Source organism: Chlorocebus sabaeus, chromosome 27 (genome assembly GCF_047675955.1).
Source record: "Chlorocebus sabaeus isolate Y175 chromosome 27, mChlSab1.0.hap1, whole genome shotgun sequence".
NCBI classification, from domain to species: Eukaryota; Metazoa; Chordata; class Mammalia; order Primates; family Cercopithecidae; genus Chlorocebus; species Chlorocebus sabaeus.
The window spans coordinates 42871090-42895738 of NC_132930.1; the positions used below are offsets into that span (position 1 = coordinate 42871090).

At 50.4% G+C, this 24649-nt stretch overlaps 1 protein-coding gene across 2 annotated transcripts in view; it reads right to left on the reverse strand.

The window, feature by feature from the left end:
• Window positions 1–24649, reverse strand: part of C27H4orf50 (chromosome 27 C4orf50 homolog) — a 125248-nt gene that overhangs the window by 56937 nt on the left and 43662 nt on the right. For both annotated transcript variants that reach the window (XM_038008724.2, XM_008017955.3), the window contains exons 9-13: window positions 22041–22097; window positions 19836–20018; window positions 13686–13734; window positions 11265–11386; window positions 2678–5617 (exon numbers count right to left, since the gene is read on the reverse strand). In XM_038008724.2, coding sequence (XP_037864652.2) covers window positions 5372–5617; window positions 11265–11386; window positions 13686–13734; window positions 19836–20018; window positions 22041–22097 — 657 coding nt within the window. In that variant the 3' untranslated portion in view covers window positions 2678–5371. The remainder of the gene's footprint in view (window positions 1–2677; window positions 5618–11264; window positions 11387–13685; window positions 13735–19835; window positions 20019–22040; window positions 22098–24649) is intronic.

Here is a 24649-nt window from a genome sequence, read left to right on the forward strand (position 1 = left end):
CACAGTAGCTCTGGAAGAGCGGGGTTGATGCCTCTTTGGCTCCTGCTGCCTGACAGTGAGCCCCCCCCAGCAGTCAAGCTAAGACCTGGCTCTGTCTCCCCGGCTCCCAGGACAGCAGCAGCACACAGTAGGCCCAGAGCAGTCAGTGTGTGTGCCATGGATGGGCTATCAGTGACAATGGGGAGTGGCTACTCTAGGCTCCCGTCTGCAGTGTCCCCTTGTGTGTGTCAGGCTGGGGGTGGAGTATTGATCTGGGGTCTGGTCCAGTGTCCAGCAAACACTAGGAACCCAGCCCCGGGGCTGGGCATGGGGAAGCAGCAGCAGCTGGGGGCCCAGCTCCTCCCACCCCTGCCCTCAGCCCTGCACCTGCTGCCCAATGCTAAATTACTCTCAGCCACTCAGACAGAGCCATGGCTCGAGGGCCCCAGGGAGCAATGGGCTGAGGTTCTGTAGCAGAGGAGGGAGTTGATATGTGTTGGGAGGGAAAGGAGAGGAGAAAAGATGGGCTGGGAGGATGGGGGAGGGGGATCAGCTCCAGGCAGCAAAGCTGACCTCCACGCCCACCTAGGCTTCCCTGGGCAGGCAGTGCATGGAGAGGAGAGGGCTCTGGAGCGTCACGTGCCAGCCTGTATTCGATTCGTTCATTTTAAAAAGGGTCGAATCAAGTAAAAGGTACTGGCCCAAGCAGCAGGGATGCAAATTCTTCCGGATGAACAAACGTGGACATTTAGGAAACAGAAGATGCCCAGATCAGCCCACCTCCAGAAGGCCCAGACAAAACAACCCTCAAATCCAAGGGAAAGGCTGTTCCAGAAAAGACGGACCAGTGGAACGGACCAGAGATGCTGGCTGGGAGAGACCCGAGAGAAGCCTCAGCAGCCACAGGCATTGAACTCCTGTTACTTTCAGGATTAAAGCTGAGAAGGAAACCTCTGGACAGGCTCGTTAGAACCCCTGCAGACCTCCGCTGACCTGCCCTGTGCACAGGCCCGAAGCAGCAGCCTTGGTTCCCTCTGACCCCTGCTGTCTTCCTCCTGAGCTCTTCAGCTGTGAGCGTGTCTCCCTCTGAGCGCCCGCCCCTACCTCTCCTTCCCACCTGCACCTTAAGTGATTTCTTTTCATTATGTTTTTTAAAAATGACACGCATGGAGATAAAGCAGTGGCGGCACTTCCGTAGCTCTAAGCATGTCACAGGGCCCCCCCTTGAGCACTTCATAGATGCTTACTCACTCACGCCTTACCACTGCCCTTGGAGGCAGGCATCCCCATTTTACAGACGAGATCACCGAGGCGGGGAGAGGCGGGGTAAGGGGAAGAGCTGGGATGCAAAGCCAGGCGGGGGTGTGTGCTTGGCTTCTGGGTCACCTGCCTCCAGCGTTACAGGGGAAAGGACGAGGGGTGGTCACACACCTGGGCTGTGAATGCCACCGCCGGGCACTGGCCACGTGATACCTTTCAAGGCTCCATGAGATAAGATGATGTCACAGGGCTGTAATTTCCATTTTCCCAAGAGGAAGCCAGGCCTGAAGGGGCCTAGGCAGAGGGTCTACAGCTGCTGTGTGGTGGATGGGGATAGGAACGCAGGACCATAGCAACCTTCCTGGCTCAGCCCAAAGGCCACTTCTCAGCCCCTCACCAGCCTCCAAACTGCCCAGTGCTCTATCAGTCATCTCCGGCAGCCAGATCCCAGTCTCCCAGCTGAGATCACTCCTGCCTGTGAGCACCTGCAGATAGAAACGCAGCTGGCCCCTCCAGTGGAGGCAGGAAGCAAACACCTGCTTGCTAACTCCCATCTCCTCTACTCAGAAGCATCCCTGTCAGTGAAGAGCCCAATCCACACATCACAGGTGGGTGCTGGCAGGGTTGGGGGCCACAGGCACCCCCAAGCTCTGCAAGTAGATTCAAAAACTGCTACAACTTCAAAGAGAGGTGAGGAGTCAAGTTTGGTCAAGGCCGCAAAAAGACAAACGTTAACCTCCTCTGACCCACAATTCCCTCTTAGCAATTTACCCTCAGATACACAGTCATGCATATAACCACGGGGACAGGTTGTGAGAAGTGTGTGGTTAAGTGATTTCCTCATTGTGGGAACATCAGAGAGGGTCACACAGTAGGATCACAAAAAAGGCAATGTCTTCCTTCTGGAACCTTCCACTCCAGGATTACAGAAAGCCATGTATCTCTACCACCATTTCCTACCCCAACCCCACCTGGGCTTTTGCTCATGATTTCTCCTAGCTTGGAGGCCTCCTCTCCCAGGCTGATCCCTACTCATCTCCAGGGCTCAACTCAGAGGACACTTCCTCCAGGAAGCCCTCCCTGACTGCTCACTGGTCAGCTGCCCACTCCATGGCTCCTGGGCCTTGTGTTGTCCCTGTTCATGTCACTCAGTCAGAGCAGACTCTGGAGGACAGGAACCTGGAGTGAGACTCCTGTGATTAGACCCCAGGCCTTCACCTGTCCTGACAAATACTCAGAGAAACATCTGCTGAGCAGAACTCCTTTGCGGCTCAAGCAGAAGGCCTCCCAGGAGCACAGGAAAATGAGCCAGGCAGCAGGGAGGGACCTTACTCTAATGCTTCTGCTGCTTGGCCTCGGGCCACGCCAACCCTCTCCTCTGATTTGCTTAAAAGCCGAGGTGGGGCCCCTTTGTGCAGTGGGGGAGGGGTGCATTTACCTTGCAGGGTTTAGGACTCCGCCTCCAGGGAAGTCCACCATTGTTGTTTGCTGACAGTGGTGTGACAAATTGTTTTCTGCTGCAGAGCCAGACTGGATGTCTGGCTGGTCTCCAGAGGCCTCAAGGTCACTCGTAGAGTCATTCCCTGCCGTGGGGCAGCCTGAGACCAGCTCCTGTGTGCCAAGTTCCTGCTTGAACCCGCTGGGTCGTCAGAGCAGGTCCTGCCCTGGAGCATCTGATGGGTGGCAAGGAGTCACTGTGTGCCCTTCCAAGGGCTGGGGTCTACAGACCACGTAAGGGGAATGCAGGAGTCCGCCATCCTGCACTGTAAAAGTGTCCCAGGGAGCCACGGCACAAAGCTTCAGCCGACCCAAAGTGCTAGGTAGACCCAGATGGGAATTCACGGCCTGAGAGAATAAGTGGCTTCTGCCTTGGAAACATGATTTACTAGGGAATCATTGGGTTAAGCTGCAAAGGTCATCTTGGCTTGCTTTAATGGATTTCCTGGGTTGCCTTTCTGCCCAGGCCCAGCACGTGAGTGCAGCAGGGGGGAGCATGAAGTGACAAGACGCCGGACGTCTGAGCTCCTGGGAGTCCTGGAGACCAGATGTGGTGGCACCACGCTGCATCTCGCTGGCTCAGCAAGGCCTCAGCTGGCTGTCCTCAACTGTACCGGGTTTCTGTCCTCTCTCCGTCATGTTCCTGATGCTCAAAGCTAATGACGTTGTCCCAAAATACAGAGGGAGGTAGAAGGCGGATCACCAAACCAGTGCTGCAGGTCACTTCCTGCTTGGAAATTATAGGGAAGCCATGGGGTGGTCGAACCGACAAAGGGATCACTGCAGTGGTTTTCAATCTGGGGATTCCTTGAGGGGTGGTAACGGGGCCACAGGGTCTCCAGGGGGGTCCCTGAAAACCTAGGTGGACAGCATCATCTTTACTTCTTCCCCAGCAGCATCTAGCCAGACACTCGCACAGCAGTCACTAAATGCATATTGAATAAATAAATAGACAGATCTGTGGGTAAATCAATCCAGGAATACATGGATGAATGTGCTAACCCATCAGAAAACCCCATAAACGAATTTAAAGGGTGGAACTCAATGTGCTGAGGCTGCCTTTCTTACGTCTCAATGGCTCCCCAATTTTCCTCAAAATAAAACCCACTAGTTTCTATAATTGTACAACATAAGTCACATGAGATGTTAACATCAAGGGAAGCCCGGGGAGGAGTCTGTGGGAACTTTGTGTAATTTTCATTTCAAAACAAAAAGCTAACCTACGTTAAAATAAATCTACGCACTTTGACACTTCCTGGGGAGCCCTCAGTTCCTTGTCCTCGTCCTTGTTTGTCCTTCCAGGAAGGGACAGCCACTTCCAGGAGGGGACAGAATTGGAGAGGTAGTGGCTTTGGGCTTTTCCTTAAGCCCCTCCTTGGCCCCTTCCCAAAGAGAGAGGTGGCATCTCTAGTGAGTGAGCCTGGGTCAGGGTCTGGTGTGTGTCATCCAAGCCCCCCGGACTCTCTTTTTGGGGGGCTGCCCTCAGGATGGAAGTGCTCTTCTCCTGGGTCACCCACCTGATTCGGGGCATGAGTCTTTGTTCTCGGGGGAAGGAAGGGGTGCTGGATGGGAACGAGGCAGTGACTGCTTGTAGCTGGCTTGACAGGTGCATGCTTTGCCCACTTCCCCTCCAGGGGCACATCCGCAGTTCAGTTTTATACCTCAGGGCCTTTGCACATGCGTTCCCTCATATGGCAGCACCCTTCCCACCTCACCCACAGGACGCTGCTCAGCCATTCCTTTGTGGCTTACTTCCAATTCTCCCAAGCCAAGTAGAACTGACCCTTGCCTTCATCCTGTCGCTCAGGGCACATGTGACACTTGTGTGCGTGCTGATTTACTCACAAGAGTATCTCTCCCATTGTCCTGTGAGGTCCTGGAGCTGGGATCAACATTGACTCATCTCTTCTCCTACATACCACGTGGCCTGGCATCCAGTGGATATGGACAGACATTTTTGGAGTGAATGGACTGATTAGAAAGTTCTGGTTGGTTTTAATGTGTTTAAATGTAAAATATGTAATGATTTCAGCTAGGGATTTCACTTAGTAGACAAAAAAAATCCTTTAAAACATGGGAAGGACCCCAGGGGCAGAAAAATCACAAAACAATTCTCCATGGCTGATCATGTTCAGAGCTGCGAGATCCGTCCTGGGCTCTCGGCCTCAGCACCGGCGAACCTCAGGCTGTAATTCTTTGCCGCAGGAGGCTGGCCTGGGTGTTATAGGATGTTTCATAGCATCCCTGGCCTCTACCCACCAGATGCCAGTAGCAGCGTCCCAGCTGTAAGAACCCAAAACGTCTCCAGACACGGCCAGATTTTCCCTGGGGGCTAAACCAGCGCCCAGTTGAGAACCTCTGGGCCAAACATTGAACAGGCTTTGGTACAGTAAATAGTTCCTCTGCTGCCTCGACATTGCTGAAGCCAGACTCCTCAGAATTTGCCAGGCACAGGCCAGCATTTCTCTCAGGCTCTGACATTGAACACAAAATCCCTAAGCCGAAGGCAAAACCACTTGCCACTGAATGAGGACTTTGATTGCTACCAATTTCTTAAAGCACTCTCTGAAGGTTCTGCTTCAAATATTTATGGAGTCTATGAAATGGCTCCGGAGAATGAGTGGCCCTATTACATTTATAACTCCAGCGGTGATTTATGGACCTGGGAATTGCTGCAAATGCTTTGTCTAAGCTCTTGGTGAAAAGCCAGGATCCTCGCTGGGCTCAGGAGCTCGGAGGGTGCTGGGGCGTCATCGGATTGGAGGGCAGGACAGGGCATTCCGCCTTTCTCTTGCAGACGCTGTGTGGAGAGTCCTGGTTCCACAGTGACCGCTGCCAGGCACGTTCCAGGATCAAGCGTGGACACCAAGGACAGAGGGAGCTGCAGGCAAGAGGACAGTGAAATGGTCTCTGCGTCCCAATGTTTGTAAAAGCCCCTCCGTTCACACATTTAATCAAAGGAAGAGACGACAAGGATAGCTAACAGTTACGGGGCACTTTCTGTGCCTGGCACCAAATACTCTTCACACATTGGCTCACTTCCTTTGGTGACAGTTCAGTGAGACACACGCTGTCCTCACTGTGTTCTGGGTCAGAAAATGAGATTGGGGCAGCGTGAGACTCCCCCTCCACGTCATGCGGCAGGTGCCTAACAATACAGTCAAGAGTCCTGTAGAGTGGATGTCCTCTATAAATTTTCTGCTTCCCAGTGACAAGAGAAAGTGACCTTCCCTTGGAAGAGGAACTAATGTCTTGCTGTTTGCAAACCTCATGCCCAGCACATCTCAGGGCTTTCCCCAAATGTGCCATCTTACTTGCCTTCACTTAGTTCCCCCAACAAGCTATCATCAGGCCCACTTTATAGATGAAAATCCACTTAACAGTTTTAAGAGATTCTAAATACCTTCACTGAATGCATTAGCTCTGAAGTGGCAGGCTCAGAGTTTAAAGCTAAGCCCATCTGATTTCAAATCTCCACTCTTTCTATGTCTCCTTTCCAGTCACTATTGTGCCTGTGATTCCTTCAGGACCAGCATCTCACACCTCTCAGGCACCTTTTCTGCAAACGACAGGAAGGACCCGCCTCACCAGGTAACATGTGAGTCCTGCTAATGCCTCTTCTCCTTCCTCTAAAGGGTGTGTCAGGTGTGTCTGTGCCTTGCCAGACAGATCTGCAGAATAGAGCCAACTTCTCCACCAGTCCCAGGAGGCAAGAGCAGCCGCAGGTTTGCAATGTGCAGGGCCTTCTGCCTTGCCGGTGGAAGACGGCTGAAGAAGAGGCTGGACAGCAGAGGCAGGGAATCGGCGGTCATTATGTGGCAAGCCTGACCCTGTCCCTGCCCTCAAAGCACTTCCAATCCAGTGGGAGAGGCAGACACATAAACTCGATATTATGCTGCAGTATTCAATCCCAAAGAGAGACCCACGGTGCTGACGAAGCCTCCAGGACAGAAGTGACGATTGCACACTGAAGATCTGGGAAGGCCTCACGGAGGTAGTGTCTGAGCTCAGCTTTTGGGGAGGAGCAGGATTCTGTTATGTGTTTAAAACGCAAGGTCATTCTGGGCTGACTAATGTGTGCATAGAGTCTGGACTCCATCTTATAATAATAATAATAATAATAATAATAATAATGATATTCGGCCTGGCTCATGCCTGTAATCCCAGCACTTTGGGAGGCTGAGGTGGGTGGCTCACCTGAGGTCAGGAGTTCAAGACCACCCTGGTCAACATGGTAAAACCCTGTCTCTACTAAAAATACAAAAATTAGCTGGGTGTGGTGGTGCATGCCTGTAATCTCAGCTACTCAAAAGGCTGAGGCAGGAGAACCACTCAAAGCTGGGAGGCAGAGGTTGCAGTGAGCCGAGATCGTGCCTCTGCACTCCAGCCTGGGCAACAGGGGGAGAATCCATCTCAAAAAAAAAAAAAAAATAATAATAATAATAATAATAATGATAGTTTAAGCAATATGAAACTACTGTTTTTGAGGGAAAGAGTAGTATAATATTGGCAATTTCCTGGGGTGCGATCTACAACAGTTTACTGAGTTCTTACGATGTATCCTTCCAAATGCTTTCCATGTATTGATTCATTGCATCTTTACAAAATACCAAGGAGATAAGTGCTATTATTATTATCCCATCATACAGATGAAGCAACAGAAGCCCAGAGAGGTGAAGTGATGTGCCCAAGGCCACACAGCTAATAGCAGCCTGCTGCAAGATTTGAACTCAGGCCATATGGCTCTCAAGCCTGTATGAACCCCCACCACAGTAACAGCTGAACCCCGGGATGCAGTGTTGGATCTTCAGTGGGTGAGTGATAGGATGAGGCTGACATTACAGAGGGCTAAACATTTCCTCATTCACTAAAGATTTGTCAGCCTTTTCAGGACATGTTTGTGTACTCTTAAGCTCTCTTCTCCTTTTTTCGCTAAGCTCAACCATACAGTAATAGAATTGTGTGACATGTGACAAATTTAGTTACTGCCCTTCAAAACTCCATGCCTCATTTTCCTTGTAGATCACGAATCTCCTGGTGTCATTATTTAACAAGTTTGTTTTCAGCATGGGAAGCTCTTCCCCAAAACCAGCCCAGATATGTGGCTTGCAGTCTGTTTTTGCCCAAGGCAAGAAGCTGTGTTCCCAGATGCTCATGATGACTGGACAGAACTAAGACTGCAGCAAAAATGCAGTGCTGGGAACCAGGGGCAGGTGCCGTGCGCCTTCCAGAGAAAAAGCCTGATGGCCCCTGTCTCTGGCTAACTACTCACCCAACAAGTGCTTCTGAAGGCCTCCTGTGGGCCAGGTACCATGCAAAGCATGGGGAAAATGTTTAAATTGACATTCTGCCATCTTGCTGCAAAGAAACGGAAGTCCCCTATGGACTTGAAATGATTTCCAACAGAGGAAATCATTTCAAGTCCATAGCATTTCCAGTCCAGTGGGATTCTGTGTTTGTGGTGATGACTTTGACAAAAGCTGAAGAACACCTGACAAACTTGGAACCATAAGGGTATTGAGATGCGTTTTTGGTTTATCCGTTCATGCAACATGTTACTTCACCTACTTCCTCAGAAGCTTTGCTACAGGTTTCTGGCCAATATCCCGAGAGCAGACACTGGAGAGTTTGTTCTCACACTGAGCTCCAGATTGGAACTTTGAGGGAGGGAGGAGGGGACTGTTCCTCTCCCCCTAACCCCGCCCCATCCAGGTCACACACCATCTGGCCATGTAACGATCAGAGGGTCAGAGGGAACCAGGCGCCCTGGGTTGGGAGCCCAGCCTAGCCCAGCTGCTTATGAGCTGGGTGAACTTTGCCCCCTCTGTGCCTCATCTTTTCTCACAGGTAAAGTGGAGCTGATGCTGATATCTGTTTGGTGAGCCCTTTGTGGGACTGGATGAGCCAATGCTGGCGCAGTAAGATTTGGGTGTGTTTTCTATTTCGCTGCTGTTGCCATCACTGTCGTCATTATCCTCTTCTCATCTCCTCTCTACCTCCTCATACTTCATGCTCCAGCGATGTTGCTTGCCATGCCTCCAAATGCCTCATGGGCACTCACCCTCCCATCTCTTTGCAAGTGTTCCCTTCACCTAAAATGTTTTCTTCTTTTTTTTTTCTTCTTTCTTTCTTTCTCTCTGTTTCTTTCTCTCTCTCTTTCCTTCTTTCTTTTCTTTTCCTTTCTTTCTTTCTTTCTTTCTTTCTTTCTTTCTTTCTTTCTTTCTTTCTTTCTTTCTTTCTTTCTCTTTCTCTTTCTATTTCCTTCTTTCTTTCTTTTTCTCTTTCTTTCTCTTTCCTGCTTTTTCTTTTCTTTCTTTCTCTTTCTTTCCTTCTTTCTCCTTCCTTCTTTCCTTCCTTCCTTCCTTCCTTCCTTCCTTCCTTCCTTCCTTCCTTCCTTCCTTCCTCCCTTCCTTCCTTTCTCCCTCCCTCCCTCCCTCCTTCCCTCTCTCTCTCTCTCTCTCCCTTTCTCTCTTTCTCTCTTTCTTTCTGAGATGGAGTCTCGCTCTGTTGCCCAGGCTGGAGTGCAGTGACACGATCTTGGCTCACTACAACCTCAGCCTCCAGGGTTCAGGCAATTCTCCTGCCTCGGCCTCCCGAGTAGCTGAGACTACAGGCATGCACCACCATGCCCAGCTCATTTTTGTATTTTTAGTAGAGACGGGGTTTCACCATGTTGGCCAGCTAGTCTCAAACTCCTGATCTCAAGTGATCCGCCCACCTCGGCCCCTCGAAGTGCTGGGATTACAGGCGTGAGCCACTGCACCCAGGCTGCCTAGAATATCTTCTACCCGCTGCTGATAAGGTAGATCAAAATTAAAAATCAGAGGTAATTAACCTAGGAATGATCAAAACTTTGTTTTATTCCTAGATAAGAAGTCATTTAAAATGAAATTTACCAGTCAGGAAAAAAAAGTTTAAGGTCAATAACAATCGCTATCATTTTTTTTGAATACCTCCCCTATTTTTGATTCCAGGCACTGTAATAAATACTTCATATACATGATTTCACTGAACTGTCCCAACAAGCCTGCGAGGTAAATATTATTGTCTCTTTCATCTTTTAGATAAAATGAATTAATGTAATCATGGAGGCAGGAAAGAAGCCATAGGGATAAAAGAAGGGAGAAAAAATACAATCAGCTGAAATAAAATAAGAGCAGTTTTCCTTCTGAGTAACGGCTGCTTTCTGGTTTTTTTTTTGTTTTTGTTTTTGTTTTTTTTTTTTTCTGTGAGCACCTCTGATGTGCCAGGCACACACTCAGCTCTGCCTGCCTGATTTCCCCTCCTAACAGTAACAGGCAGGCAGCTGCATTTCACAGCTGAGAGTTACGTGCAGGCAGAGGAAGTACTTGCCCAACATCACACGGAACTAAAAAGGGGTAGGACTGGGACTTGAACTCAGATCTGCCAGACCCCAAAGCTCATAAGTAAAATAAGTTTTCTCTGGGAAGACAGAGGGGAGTGCTGCTCTGGCAATGACTGATTAGGATCTTCAGGACCAAACCTGCAGTAAGCGCAACTAGAAAAGCTAGGGGGGACTGTAGCAAAGCATTTGTCTCGAGCCATCTGAGAGCTACCAAGTGTATGAGGACTTGTGGGACCCAAACTGAAAACAGAATAGAAGCCAAGAAAAGTGAGCAGGACACTTGAGGACGTATTTCCCTTTGAGGTGAAGGCAGGGCCTGTGCAGGAAAGAGCCAACTGAGAAGGTGAAAAGCTAAGGAGAGCTCTGAGCAGCCTCTTGGGTCCGACAGGGGAAAGGGCTCTGAAATACTCGACAGGCTTTTATGCCCTAGGAGTGAGCAAGAACCAGAAACGCAGCAGACCTCCTGAGCACTGGAACTCCTCGTTGACTCAGCCCTGATGTGAGGAAGATGATCTGCCCTGACCAGAACAAAGGAAGTCCTCTGTGGATGGAGATACTGTCAGGCCTCAAATTGTATCGTCAATGTTTCATACATGATGTCCAGCATCCACTAAAAGTTACCAGACAGCCGGGAGTGGTGGCTCACGCCTGTAATCCCAGCACTTGGGGAAGCCAAGGTGGGCAGATCACAAGGTCAGGAGTTTGAGACCAGCCTGGCCAACAGAGTGAAACCCCATCTCTACTAAAAATACAAAAGTTAGCTGGGTGTGGTATTGGGCACCCGTAATCCCAGATACTTGGGAGGCTGAGGCAGGAGAATCGCTTGAAACCAGGAGGCAGAGGCTACAGTGAGCTGAGATCGTGCCACTGCACTCCAGCCTGGGCAACAGAGCAAGACTCCTCAAAAAAAAAAAAAAAAAAAAAAAAAAGTCACCAGACCTAGGACACATGATTTGACCAAAAACAAACATTGAAATGAGATCATAGAAAGAGACTGAGGGTGAAACCTGGGGGGCTGCTGGGGAGTGAGTTGTGTTCCATTTCTTGACTTGGAGCTGTCTTTCCAGGTGTATATCGCTTGGATAATTTGCTAAGCTGTACATGTGTTGTACTTTCAATAACAAAGTTCATTTAGGAAATGAGGTGACAGGTGCCTTCTCACCTTCAGAGAATCCAGTTGGGCTGTCCGTGCTGGCCACTCCGGCTCGGGAACAGGCCAGGACTCTGAAGACGATGAGCTTTGGAAGACACTGTCCATTTCAGGATTCAAGAGGTATGTCTGAGCTGGAAGGGAAAATTCTCAGTCAAGCCTCCACCCAGGAACCTAGGTGAAAAGTCTACAAGTGTCTGGGCCCTGCCATAACCTTCTTCACTCTCTAGCCATGCCCAGATCATTCCTAGATCCCATGCCCCGGGGCAGAGGCCCTCTCAGACGCCTTTGAGCTCTCCAAGCACCTCACCCACATGCCTCTGATGGTGCTCTCATGATCTTGGAACATCCCAGAAAACTGCCTGCCTGCCTCGCCTTCCCCTACCTGGCTGCAAGCTCATTCCACGCAGTGACCACAGCCTGCACAAGCCGGCTTAGCTTCGTAAGCCCAGAAACAGCTATGTGGGATCTGGCACATGGTGGCCCTCCAGACATGTCCAGTGAAAAAATCACCCAGTCGGTCTAGTACATGTCCTTCTTTGAAAGGGGATGAAGCTGAGCCAGAGAAGGGAGGAGACTTGCCTGGGGCCACAGAGAGAAAATTAGTGACGGAAGCAGACCAGCTGGGATCTGTGCGGCTCCAACTGTGAGAACAGGTGCCAAGTCAGGGTGTAGGGACAGAAGGCCAAGGTAGAGAAGGACAGGCCCATCCTGAGGCGTCAAAGACTGAGAACAGGTTTCTCTGGTTGTGTACTGACATCATGCTATGTGCCAGGGGCCAGACACTCCAGAGGAAGGTCGTGTTTTCCTCCTGTTAAAGAGTGTATGGCTCAGAGAGGTTAATGAACTCATCTAAGACCACACAGCTGGCAAGAATAGAATCTAGAAATAAGAACCACTAGACTCTAGAAATAAGAACCACTAGATGAACAGATCTCAACAGCAGCTCAGTCTTAAAGGTAACACCATCCAGACGTTCTACATGTTTTTATCAAGCACCTGATCCAAACACAACACTAAACAAATCCTTAGGACCCCCATTCCACCCCCACGCTGAGGGTAGTAAGCTGCGCTTAAACAAGACCCAACCAAATACCACCTGTTTCCCCAAAACTATTGAAATTAAAAAAAGTAAAAGAAGGCCCAGGAAAATTCTGTCTGGTCAGGTAGTGGCTTTTCTTTTTAATAATAAAAATAGGCCAGGTGCCGCGGCTCACACCTGTAATCCCAGCACTTTGGGAGGCCAAGGCAGGCAGATCACATGAGGTCAGGAGTTCCAGACCAGCCTGGCCAACATGGAGAAACCCTGTCTCTACAAAAACACAAAAATTAGCCAGGCATGATAGTGGGTGCCTGTAATCTCAGCTACTGGGGAGGCTGAGGTGGGAGAATTGCTTGAACCGAGGAGGTGGAGGTTGCAGTGAGCTGAGATCACGCCATTGCACTCCAGCATGGGGGACAGAGCGAGACTCCATCTCAAAAATAAATAAATAAATGAATAATAAAAATAACAGAACCAAAAAAAAAAAAAAAAAAAACACTCATGTTACCATCTCTCTGAGTAACCATGGCTAGAACTTTAGTTGCTGTCCTAGCCTAAGTTGCAGATCAGACCCAGACGTGCACATAGAATCATACAGTTATAATTATACGAAACATTCCATATCCTAACAGCTTTTTTTTCTTTTTTTGAGGTGGAATCTCGCTCTTTCACCAGGCTGGAGTTCAGTGGCATGATCTCAGCTCACTGCAACCTCCTCCTCCCGGGTTCCAGCAATTCTCCTGCCTCAGCCTCCCAAGTAGCTGGGACTACAGGCGCCCACCACCACACCTGGCTAATTTTTGTATTTTTAGTAAAGACGAGGTCTCACTATGTTGGCCAGGATGGTGTCAATCTCTTGACCTTGTGATCTGCCCTCCTCGGCCTCCCAAAGTGCTGGGATTACAGGCACGAGCCATCACGCCCGGCCCATATCCTAACAGTTTTAAACTTAGTAGAACATGGTAATTCCCATACTGTTGCATGGCGTTTTTCAGTACCATTTTAATGACTATGTTGTATTTCACTGATTATATGGGCTCGTTAACAATATTGAGGGTTTCCCCCAATTTTTCACTATCGTAGATGCACTGGCAGGAACATGCCTGTCCACAGAGTCTGTCCACATACAGAATTATCTACCTAGGATGAGTTTCCAGGAGTGAAACTCTAGCACTGAGGAATTTGAACGTTTGTATTTTTCCAGTGTGTTCTCATTGTGAAATAAGAAGACAACGCCACACAGGAAAGGGGGAGGGAGAAGTGGGTCCCATTCCTTTTAGTAGCATGAACGTGACAGTGGGCATCTTCCCCCGGCCCACCAGTCACAGCGTCCTGCTGGCCTGGACTTTTTCTGAGTACACACGCTTTTCCTGATCAAAAATCACACTGACCTCTTAGAGCTGCCGTCATCTCAGACTTGATGTCCAGGTGGTGGCTTGTCTGCAAGAAAAGACATCTTGGCAGTTATTCCGCGTGGCACTGGAGGGACAGCCTTGCACGGAGGACTGCAACTGGGCCAAGCAGGGCCATCACCCCTCCCCGAAAAAACTGCATTCTGTGTAGGACCAGCCCTGCCTGTGTGCGTGAAGGCCTCCTTCCTCTTCTCTCCAGGATGCTCAAAGGAGAACAGGAATTGGTTTTGCTCTTAGGAAACACGGGCACAGAAAAATGATTCCATTTCCTTTTCTCAAATTAAATCTCCAAATGGAGACGGTAATAAAAGTGCTTTAGAAACCGCTATTAAAAAACATTTTAATGAGGACATCCAGCGCTCTGATGTCTCCCCTGGGGCCCCTGATTCAATCACCCAGGAATTCAGGTTGGGCTGGAGTCTGAGTGCACCACCGCACAGACCAGTGTCCTCCTGGTTCCGCACTGCACGGGGCGGGTGAGAAGTGAGATGGCAACGATCACTCAACGGATTGGCCCACGGCCCCCAGGTGGTTGAGCAAGAACAACTGCTGCATCTTCAAGGCAGGTGAGAGTTGTTTCCAGACCAGCAGCCTGGATCTCGCTTCCTCCTGGGTGTTTCCGAGGGGGCAGGGGCCTGTGTGCAGTGCTGCTGTGGTAACTGTCTTCCCTGTCTCCACTTCCAACACCCTGGTCACACTCTTCCTCCAGGTATAGGAGGCCATCTCCATGTCTGGAAGGGGCCTGCCCTCTCTTTCGGTCTCTGGTGAACTTCTACATAGATGTCAAGGCCCAAGTCAAATGTTGCCTCCTCTGTGAAGCCTTCCCTGACTCCACCTGGCAGAGTTCAGCCACTTGCCTCTCACACAGCCCCTCCTGTGCTGCAGCCGCACCTGGGCTCTGTGAGGGTCCCCTCTAACCTGAATTGACTGGTGCAGGGCCTAATACTCGGGGACATGGGTAATGGCTCAGCCGTCTTCTGGTAGTGACCGGATCACACCAGCACTCCTGGGAGCCTTCGGTACCAGGCACAATGCCTGCTCCTGAACGGTGCTCTTAGAGCACTTTGCTGTTGCCCATATCAACACTGCTGTGGCTACAAGCACCATGGACTCTCCCACCCCCGTGCCTGTGCCCAAGCAGGTCTCGCAGCCTTGAGACCTTCACTCCATCCTTCCAGCTGTTAAATCCTGCTTTCTGTCCTTCAAGGCCTGGCCTGAGTGCTTCCTCCTCCTCCAATCTGTCTCTCTCTCCTCTCTGCTTATTTTCAGCGCTTTGAATGAATGCCTTTTACTGCCCCTGGGTTTAGAGTCAGGTGTCTCCTCATTAGATAGAGGCTCCTTCAATGCGAGACTGAGGTTCTGTTGGTGGAGAGGGGCTGTGTGAGAGGCAGAGCTGGGCTTTCTCAGACCGAGTCCTGGCTCTGCCACTCACTGATTCCATGATCCTGGTCAAATCAGTTGAGTTCTCTGAGCCTCACCCTCTCCATCTGCGGAACAGAAATACAGGACCAATATGTTCTTTGTAGGAGTCCACCAGATTGAGATGAGAAGGAACGTCCACTAAATGCCAGTGACACAGAGGAAGCGACAGATGAAGGCTTGTGCTACACTCTCCCGAGCCCTGCCTCTCTCCCCACAGAGACCTTTAGGGGAATATTCTAAGTTTCATAAAGGCAGGAGTTAAAGAGAAAATAATTGCCTGGATCCTTGGAGGCCTAGGCTTGGGGATTTGCAGATTTAATGAATTGGGGGAGTTCAGGGTTTTGAGGGACAATTCTTCAATCATCTGAGTATGACTGCCCCTTTTTTAGACCAGATTCCATTTCCAAAGGCCCGCAACTAGATCTCGTTGACAAATACCCAGAGGAAAGCAGGAGGTGGCAGGAGGAGGAAACAGCAGGGCGAGAGGAGGTAAAATTAGCATCTTCCTTACTAGGTCACCTACCTCTTTGCCCCAACTGGATGACTCTCCCCTGCTAGTGTGCCCAAGGCCCCTGGCTGATCCCAGGGGAGTAAAACTGAGGGTTTGCTTAGAGGTGCCACAAAAGCTGTTGGGTGCCTGTGTGTGACAGGTGCGGTGCCAGGCATCTGACATGGGGTCTTATTCAAACCTCACAGAGCCCCATGGGGGGACAGCAGCCTCCACCTGGCCGAAGACGACAGGTGGCTTAGGCAGGTGAAGGGCAAGTGCTAAGTTCATGAGATGGGTAATTATTGAGAATGAAGGTGTCATCATCTGCTGGTGAATCTCCGTGCCCAGAGAGAGGACAGGAAACCATCCCCCAGGGGCACAGGAACCTCGGGAGTCCTCTGTTCTCTGATGGGAACTTCTGTTTATAGACTGGACCTCAGGTCAGACCCTAGGGGTGGGCAGGAGAGCCAGCTGCCATCCTAGCCAGTGCTGTGACCCAGGTGAGCCCCGGCACCCCTCTTCTCCTCTCCTTTGGTACCCGGGCCTCTGCCTCCAAGGTCTCAGGGACGGGGTAACCGAGTACAGACAGCAAAGGTGTCTCATTTCACGCTTGTGAATATCAACAGACTAGGTCCAGGCAAAACACAGGAAAAATAAAAGGCCCCCTGGGGCTAGGGGTCGGTGGGGGCATAGGAGAGGAAGCAAAACAGGCCCAGCAAGGTGCCCTGAGCCCTGCTCACTCAAGGCGTCCAGGGGACAAGGTGGAATTAAGAACTCCAGAGAGGTTTTAGGAATCTGAGAACAGCCGGAGCCTGCCTTCCCTGATGGCCCATCTCCAGCTAACATCAGGGAGGTGGCAAGACCTGTGTTCCCAGCAGAAGGAAGAGTGACCTTTGCCATGGCCAGCCTGACCTCGTGGGATTCCCTCCATCTCCAGAACAGGCACCTGAGCTGGAGAGAATCAGCACAGCAGGAGGAAGGAAGCCAGGGCGGATACAAGGGTGACCCATGGATGCTAGTGACCAGGATGGTACAACAGCAGATGCCAGCACAGATGGCGGCGCCAGCACCCATGGCCCCCAGCCCATCGCCACATGCCTGTGGAAAGGGCACTGGGGCTGAACTGACTGAGGCTCAATTTCCACCACCCACCCAAACCAGGACAAGCAAAGAAAATGGAAATACAATGATTCAGTCACGTGCAGGGAGGGGAGGTGTTCACCGACTGCTGCCTGCATGGGCACCAGGCCACGCCACCTCCTCCTGAAAGGGTAGAGCTTAGTGGCCCCAGCCCGAGGCCCAGCCCCCACCCCCTCAACAGCCCTGGGACGTGCTGAGGCTCAGGGTCCCCTGTGGACCCTTGCAGCGGGATGCTGGGAAGGTGGAGTAAGCAGATCCAGGGAGAGCGTGCGAGTCGGAGGGCAGCGTGGCTTGGCTGGATAAATGAAGGCAGCCTGTCCAATTGGGACCCTAGCCCAGCCCATGCCCCCGTCCCAAAGGTAGGGGCCAGAGAATGGGAGCGTCTCAGGACACTGTGGGCACCAGGAGCCCAGGACCCTCCTGTTCCTGGAAGGTACATCAGCCCTCCACTGCCTGGCTGGAGTTCCCAAGACCTGTCCCTTGCTGCTCTGGCACTTCCCACCTCCAGCCCATCAGAGTCTCCTCAACCATCCTGGCAGTCCTCCTGGGCTCCTATCCAGAGCCCAAAGGCCTCCATCAGAAATTCCATCTGTGTCCTCTGAATCGAGAGTTACTGTCCATCAAGCAAGCAGCACTGGATCCGCTTCCTGCCTGGCTACCAGTAGGAGGAGCTGCCAACGCCACTCCCACCCTGCTCTCCACTAAGAACCAAGATGCAGACACCCCGCCGGGGCACAGGTGCCTGTGACCTCCCATCCAGACCAGCCTCTCCCCACTCCTCCCCATGGCTTCCCATCAGCCCAGCCTCTCCCCACTCCTCCCCATGGCTTCCCATCAGCCCAGCCTCCCCCAACTCCTCCCCTGGGGATCACTCTGCAGCCTGGAGTTCTCTGAATTTCTGAAACACATCATACTTTTTTTTCACTTTCAAAAGGTCTGTCAGGGACACCCTGGTCCACGGAAGCATGTCCGGGCCCAGAAGCACATCCTTATAGGAGATGAATGAATCCGTCCAATGACATTATTATAATAACTCTCCCTGCTCTCACTCTGGGCACTCAAGTGACAGATAAAGAAATGAATGAAAAAATTTGATTTTCCAGATAATTCTACTATAAGGAGAGAATATGCTGACAAGTTTTTGGTCATCCATCAGATATTTCAACCTGCGTAATAGTTCTATTTCTCATAGGAAACTTAAAAATTAATGTTCCAGTGTATACATCATTCTCTGTGAGTTTGGTCATTGTAAGTCGGTCTCTCCAACCCCAGTGAACATTTCAATTCTAGCTCCATGGCCTATGAGAATGGGGAGCAGCCCTTGGAAGGTGGGCCGCTGCTATGATGTCCCCTCAGCAGACAGACAGCTGACCTTCCAGGGTGACACCAGCTGCATTTGCTATTTGATACTTTCACAACCTGGAACTCTGCTTTCGATTTTTTTTTTTTTTTTTTTTTTTGATGGAGTCTTGCTCTGTCACCAGACTGGAGTGCAGTGGTGTGATCTCGGCCCACTTCCCGGGTTCAAGAGATTCTCCTGCTTCAGCCTCCTGAGTAGCTGGGACTACAGACATGCGCCACCACACCTGGCTCATTTTTGTATTTTTAGTAGAGACGGGGTTTCACCATGTTGGCCAGGATGGTCTCGATCTCCTGACCTTGTGATCTGCCTGCCTCGGCCTCCCAAAGTGCTGGGATTACAGGCGTGAGCCACCGTACCCAGCCTGCTTTCAATTTTATCTCACTTAACCCCCAGATATCAGGTCTGTAGTGGATCTCAAGGACTATGAAGGCACTTTGACAAAATTCTGCTCTCTTTTCTCACCCCTATTCTAGTTCTGAAGGAGTCCTGTACCCCTTGGGCAAAGAGAAGAGCAAGAGACTGGGAGCCTAGGGCTCTGGATTCAAGTTCTGCCTATGGACCGAGTCAACAAATGGCCCTGAACATGCCTCTTGGCCTCCAGGACTCCATCTCTGCTGTGCAATGATTTGGACCAGAAGGGACCTCTGAAGGCTGTGAGGGAAAGGAAGGGTCAGAGGAGGTTGGCCTTGCAGAGACCAGGCTGGGCAGAGCTGCAGAGGGAGACTCAGACCTGGTGCCAAGGGACTGAGAGCAAATCCCATAGGCAGAGCCTGGAGGGACCGTGGAAAACAGCCCCGGCTGTGTTTACCGTGGGAGCTGCGTCTTGCCCGCGCACATAAGGAGCGGAGCTGGTCTGGCAGGGGTGTTGCTGGCTTGTCCCCAGGAACGGGGCTGCATGTTTGTGTGTGGGCAGGCATGGCTGGGCACCCATGGGTGCTGACTATAGTCAAGAGAGCTGGCATTCATCTCTACTTGCACTGCCTGTGTTACCCGGAGCACATCTCCTAACCTCTCTGGCCTCAATTTCCTCTTTTGTTGACCACTGGAAGAGGAGATTCTCATTCATTTGGTTCATTATTTCATTCATTCAACAAACATTCTTCCAGGTTTGTGGCAGATTCTCAGAGCCAGGCACTGGGAAGACAAAGATGGCTATGGAGTGGCTCTGGGCCCACTGGAGAGGGGCCTGCAAACTCCTGCAACAGCCGGGAGAGCTCCCTGCTCATGCCCCGTCATGCGCAGCCACGGGCAATGGAGCACAGGGGAGGCTGTGGCTAACTCTGGTCTGCAGGGCTCAGAGCAGGCTGCCTGGGCAAGGTCACACCTGTACCTTGAAGGATGGACAGGAGGTCCTGGGGTGACTGAAGCAACCTGCCAGAGGAAGTGGCCAGTGCACAGGTCCCGGCACAAAAGATCCATCTTGTGACACATGCAGTGAAGCTTGTACGATGCTAAATTACAATCACGGTTTGCATCTGTGCACTGCACCATTTCCTGAGCACTGTAAAGGGTAAGGATTGCCAGATGCATCTTCCCGTGCCCACCCAGGGCATGGGCACGGGCACAGAGGAAAAGCCAGGGGGTGTCTTCTTGGATAGTGTCCGTGGATGGAGACAGGGAGGAAAGGAGGGGCTGTTCGGGCCAGGCAGGGGCATGCAAGGGACATGCCCACACCCCATAGGAAGCAGAGACAGGGCCGTCTCTGGGACTCTACCTCTGGGACTCCCGGAGCCAGGAAGGTGGCCGCGTACTCAGCCAGTGCCACGTCGCTGAGCATGTTCTGTGCCAGCTCAGAGAGCGGGAGGTTCCCCAGCCCGTGTCTGTGCAGCTCCTGCAGCAGGTGGGTGATCAGGCGGTTCCTCTCCCGGCACTTCTGGACCAGGGAAGCTATCTTGGCCTGAAAGGGAGGGAGGCCACAGATGCAGAGCTACCACCAGGGCTGTGTGGCTGAGTTGGGGGATTGGGGGCCGGAGCGTCAGCTGAGGCCCCTACTCACCATCCCCAACTCTCCCGCTGCTCAGTGGAGCAGGCTCCTCCCTGCAACGCCTCCCTGCACCCAGAAGTCAGGCTGCTTTCGGAGCAGACGGCCACACACCCAGGGGCTCCCCACTGCCCTCCCATGGTCTAGGCTCAAGGCAGCAGGGGTCAAGAGCGTGGATTTGGGCCCCACCATGGACTAGCTCTGTGAGCAGGCTCCCCTCTGCACCTCGACTTGCCCGTCTGTACAATGGGGGTTGTCACGGACACCAGGATAAAAGGAGATGGTGCAGGGAGGCACCTACCAAGTGTCGTGTTTCTATCCTTATCTCACATTTAGACAGCACTTTATAAGGGATTGTGGTCTTCATTTAAAGAAACGCTCCACAGCAAATGATGGCAATGAGAGGGAGGAGGAGGGAAGCCTTGCACTGTGGGAGCTTCACGGTCTGCTCTGCACCTTCCCAGCTACCACGTCTGCAGAGGCTCGGCAGGAATTATGATGATTTTCATTTTACAGGCGCCAACTTGGGGCTCAGACAGACACAGAAATGTGGGGTGGGAAATAACTTTAGGAACTGTGTGGCTCATGTTTCTGATTTGATGGCTGAGGAAACTGAGGCCCCAGAGGGAGGATGACTCTGCAGGTCAGCGGGAGTCCAGGGCATAACCGGGTTCTGCTGATGCCCAGCCCAGGGCACCTCCCTCTCCACTCTGCCCTGAGACCAGAAAGAAAGAGCAGAGCCCCCAGCTTCTCCCCAGATCCAGGCCCATGTTCAAGATGAAATGTGTTACCTTAACCAAATTCCGTCTCCTGCTAGCAAAGAACATATTAAACCCCGTGGGCGAGTAATGACATTTCTGGAGTTGATCTTAAACATAAATGTCTAGATACATGGAGAAAACCTTTCTGAGAAAAACTACATCAGCCGGGTACGGTGGCTCACGCCTGTAATCCCAGCACTTTGGAGGCCGAGGGGAGGTGGATCACGAGGTCAGGAGTTCAAGACCACCCTGGCCAACATGGCAAAACGCCATCTCTACTGAAAATACAAAAATTAGCCAGGTATGGTGGCGCACGCCTGTAATCCCAGCTACCTGGGAGGCTGAGACAGGAGAATCACTTGAACCCGGGAGGCAGAGGTTGCAGTGAGCCAAGATCGAACCATTGTACTACAGCCTGGGTGACAGAGCAACACTCTGTCTCAAAAAACAAAAGTGCATCACGGTGTTTATATACAATTAATGATACAAAAGAGAGAGCGAGATAGAAAGGAAGGTGCTTGAGCACACAGTGCAGGGGTGGTGATTTTATGAACCAAGGCGTCCCGCGCTTCACCCCAGCACGAACAGTGCAGCCTCAAAGGCTGGAACCCACCTCCTAGGTCACCCCATTGAGTGGGAACAGCAGGAGGCAAACGTACAGACATCGTAGGCTCTCAAACACATGCGAAACACGCCGAAGGAAAAGACATGGAAATACCATGTGCAAGCAGGGGCTGCTGCTTTCTGTCTCCTTCATTCTTTCCAGTTTTTTTGTTTCATTTTGTTTTGAGTCAGGATCTCGCTCTGTTGCCCAAGCTGGAGAACGTGACGTGATCTCGGCTCACTGCAGCCTTGACCTCCTGGGTTCAAGCAATCCTCCCATCTCAGCCCTCCCAAGTATCTGGGACTACAGACGCACGCCACCATGCTCGGCTAATTTTTGTATTTTCTGTAGAGGTGGGGTTTCGCCATGTTGCCCAGGCCAGTCTCAAACTTCTGAGCTCAAGCAATCCACCCGCCTCAGCCTCCCAAAGTGCTGGTATTACAGGTGTGAGCCATCGCGCCTGGCCCTTTCCAGACTTTTATACAATAGAGGTGGATTACATGTCTAATAGGAAAAATACTAAGCTCCCTGTTTTGAAAGAGGCATTTCATATTGATTTTATGGACATATTACCTTCAGGGGAGTCACCGCCAACTTTGCTTCATGTTGCTTTTTCTGAAGTTCTTCAAGCTGAAATGAAAGCGACATTTTTGACAACACTGCACTGTCATTTACCACTGTCCAGAGTTTCCCCAGGCAAGCCGGGCTCAGAGCAGCTGGCAGTTGCCCGCCCTCTTTACCCTCATGGGGACTCAGTGCTGCGAACAGGGGCCTTTCCCACCACCTGCCTGGCAGGATCATGGGAGGACAGATGTTCTGAATACTCAAGAATCAGCTCTGCCCAGCTACAGTGGCCGGAGCCAACTCCAAGCTCTCTTCTGAGTCTCCAAGCAGCCTGGCAGTTTTCCGGTCTTGTGGTAAATATACAAGTTCCTGAGCCAGACACCAGGGGTCCTAATCCCGGCTCAGCCAGTCGCTGGAACTGAGATCTTGTGCGAGACACTCTTTCTGCCTCAGTCTTCTCATCTGTGAAGGGGGCTCGTATGAGTGCCCCCCCCCCCCCCCCCGCTGGTGAGAACTGTAGTGAGGATTCAGTGAACCCATCCATGTAAAGTGCTTAGAACAAGCCCTGGCATCTGTCAGTGATCAATAAACTCATGTTACTATTAGGGGCAGATGAAAGCTGGACACAGATTCTTTGAGACTGCTCCCCGTGGAGGGGGTTCCTATCCTCTTCCCTTAGATACGGGCTGGCCTGAGAAGCCTTGACTCACAGAATGCAGTGGAAGTGGCCCTGGGACCTTTGTGGGTCCAGCCTTGAAGAGGAATGGCAGCTTCTACTTGGGGTCTCTTCTGTTTCTGAGCCAGGATTTAAGAATCCCAAGTGCCCACTGGGGAGACTGTGAGACATGACAGAAAAAGGGAAGGCACAGGTGGGGGCTGCCTTCCGCCACCCTACAGAGGGGCCAGAACGTGAGTGAGGCCGCCAGGGATCCCCCAGCCAAGCCTGGCATCCAGCTGGATACCACTGAGTCATGCCCACCGATCCCTTGGAGGGCGGAATAGCCTGGCCGAGTCCTGTCTGAATTCCTGAGCCATAAGATACAACAAAGCAGGGGTTGTGTGAGTTCTTCTAACTCTCTCAGTCCCTTTTTAGTCAGTTAAAAAAATCAAATAAAAAGCCACAAACCTCTTCCTCATCCCCAACCTCTTTTGACCAACATACCCATATGGGTCAGAATGTGTGTATATGAAATTATACTATGCAAAAGATCTTGCATCTTGCTTCATAATTAAATAATATGCAAGATTTTAAAAGAATGAGCTCAGTTTGTATGTGATACAAAAATTTTGGTGCTATTTTCATATTAACACATATAAACTGACCTCATTCTTTTAAAATCTTGCATATTATTTAATCACGAAGCCAAAACAAATTGATTTGACCAGTTCTTTGTTTATGGAAATTTATATTAGTTCTGTTTCTTTGTTTTACAAACAAGATTTCAGTGAACATTTCCATATATCTGTTTTTGGCACACCATTCCTAATATATTCAAAGAGTAAAACTCCAGCTTTAAGCAGACTGTCTTATATTCAAAAGGCACTCAATCATATTTGCAGGCTTGGATTAAACCTTCCGTCTGCTTCAGTTTAGGAAATAACATAAATATGCCACAGTGAGAGAAGCATTGAGCATTTGCAATCAAAAAGCGAACGAGAAGCAATTAAAAAGATAACCTACAGAATTGGAGGAAATATTTGCAAATCATATATCTAATAAAGGACTTCTATCTAGAACATAAAAGGAACTCTCACAACTTAACAAAAAGAGAGTCAATTAACCCTATTAGAAAAATGGGAAGAATCTGAATAAACTCTTCTTCAAATAAGACACACAAATGACCCATAGGCACATGAAAAGATGTCCCACGTTATTAGCCATCAGAAAATACAACTCAAAACCAATGAAAGACAATTTCCCACTAACTAGGATGTCTATGATAAAAAAGACGACTAGTAGCAAATGTTAGTGAGGGTGAGAAGTTGGAACCTTCCTACACTGCTGGTGAGAACATGAAATAAAGTTATCAGAGACACTCTTCCTCTTTAAAGCAACTGCGATTGAGATGTTCAGGAATCATATTACAAAAATTTCATCATAAAACTGAGAACTGCGAAAAAGAATCCTAGGGAAATTCTCAACCTGCAAAATAGACGAACTGAAATTAAGAACTAAAGTGAGTTTAAGAACAAATTAGATTCATCCAAAGAGTACTATTTAGCTGGAAGAGAGATTTGAAGGAAATACTGAAACTGAGCAGAAAGAAAAAAGAATGAAAATAATTTAAAATATACTTAAAGTCTAATTCATGTGTAACTGAAGTTTCCACACACACCCCCTCCCCACAGGCCAGTGACAGATAAGAGAAAAAAGCAATACTAGCTCTTGTGTTGGCTGAAGACACAGTGAATGAGACACACTCATGTATTGCTGGTGGCATGGAAGTGGATACCACCACTTTGGAAAGCAATTTGTGATATGTAGCTAAGACTCAACAATATTCCCACCTTTGGAACCAGTAGTCCCAGTTCTCTGAACTGTTATGTATAAACAGTTATCTGTAAGTTCATAGAAATAGCTCTAGATGCAACAATTGGGGAATAGTTAAGGAAACCAC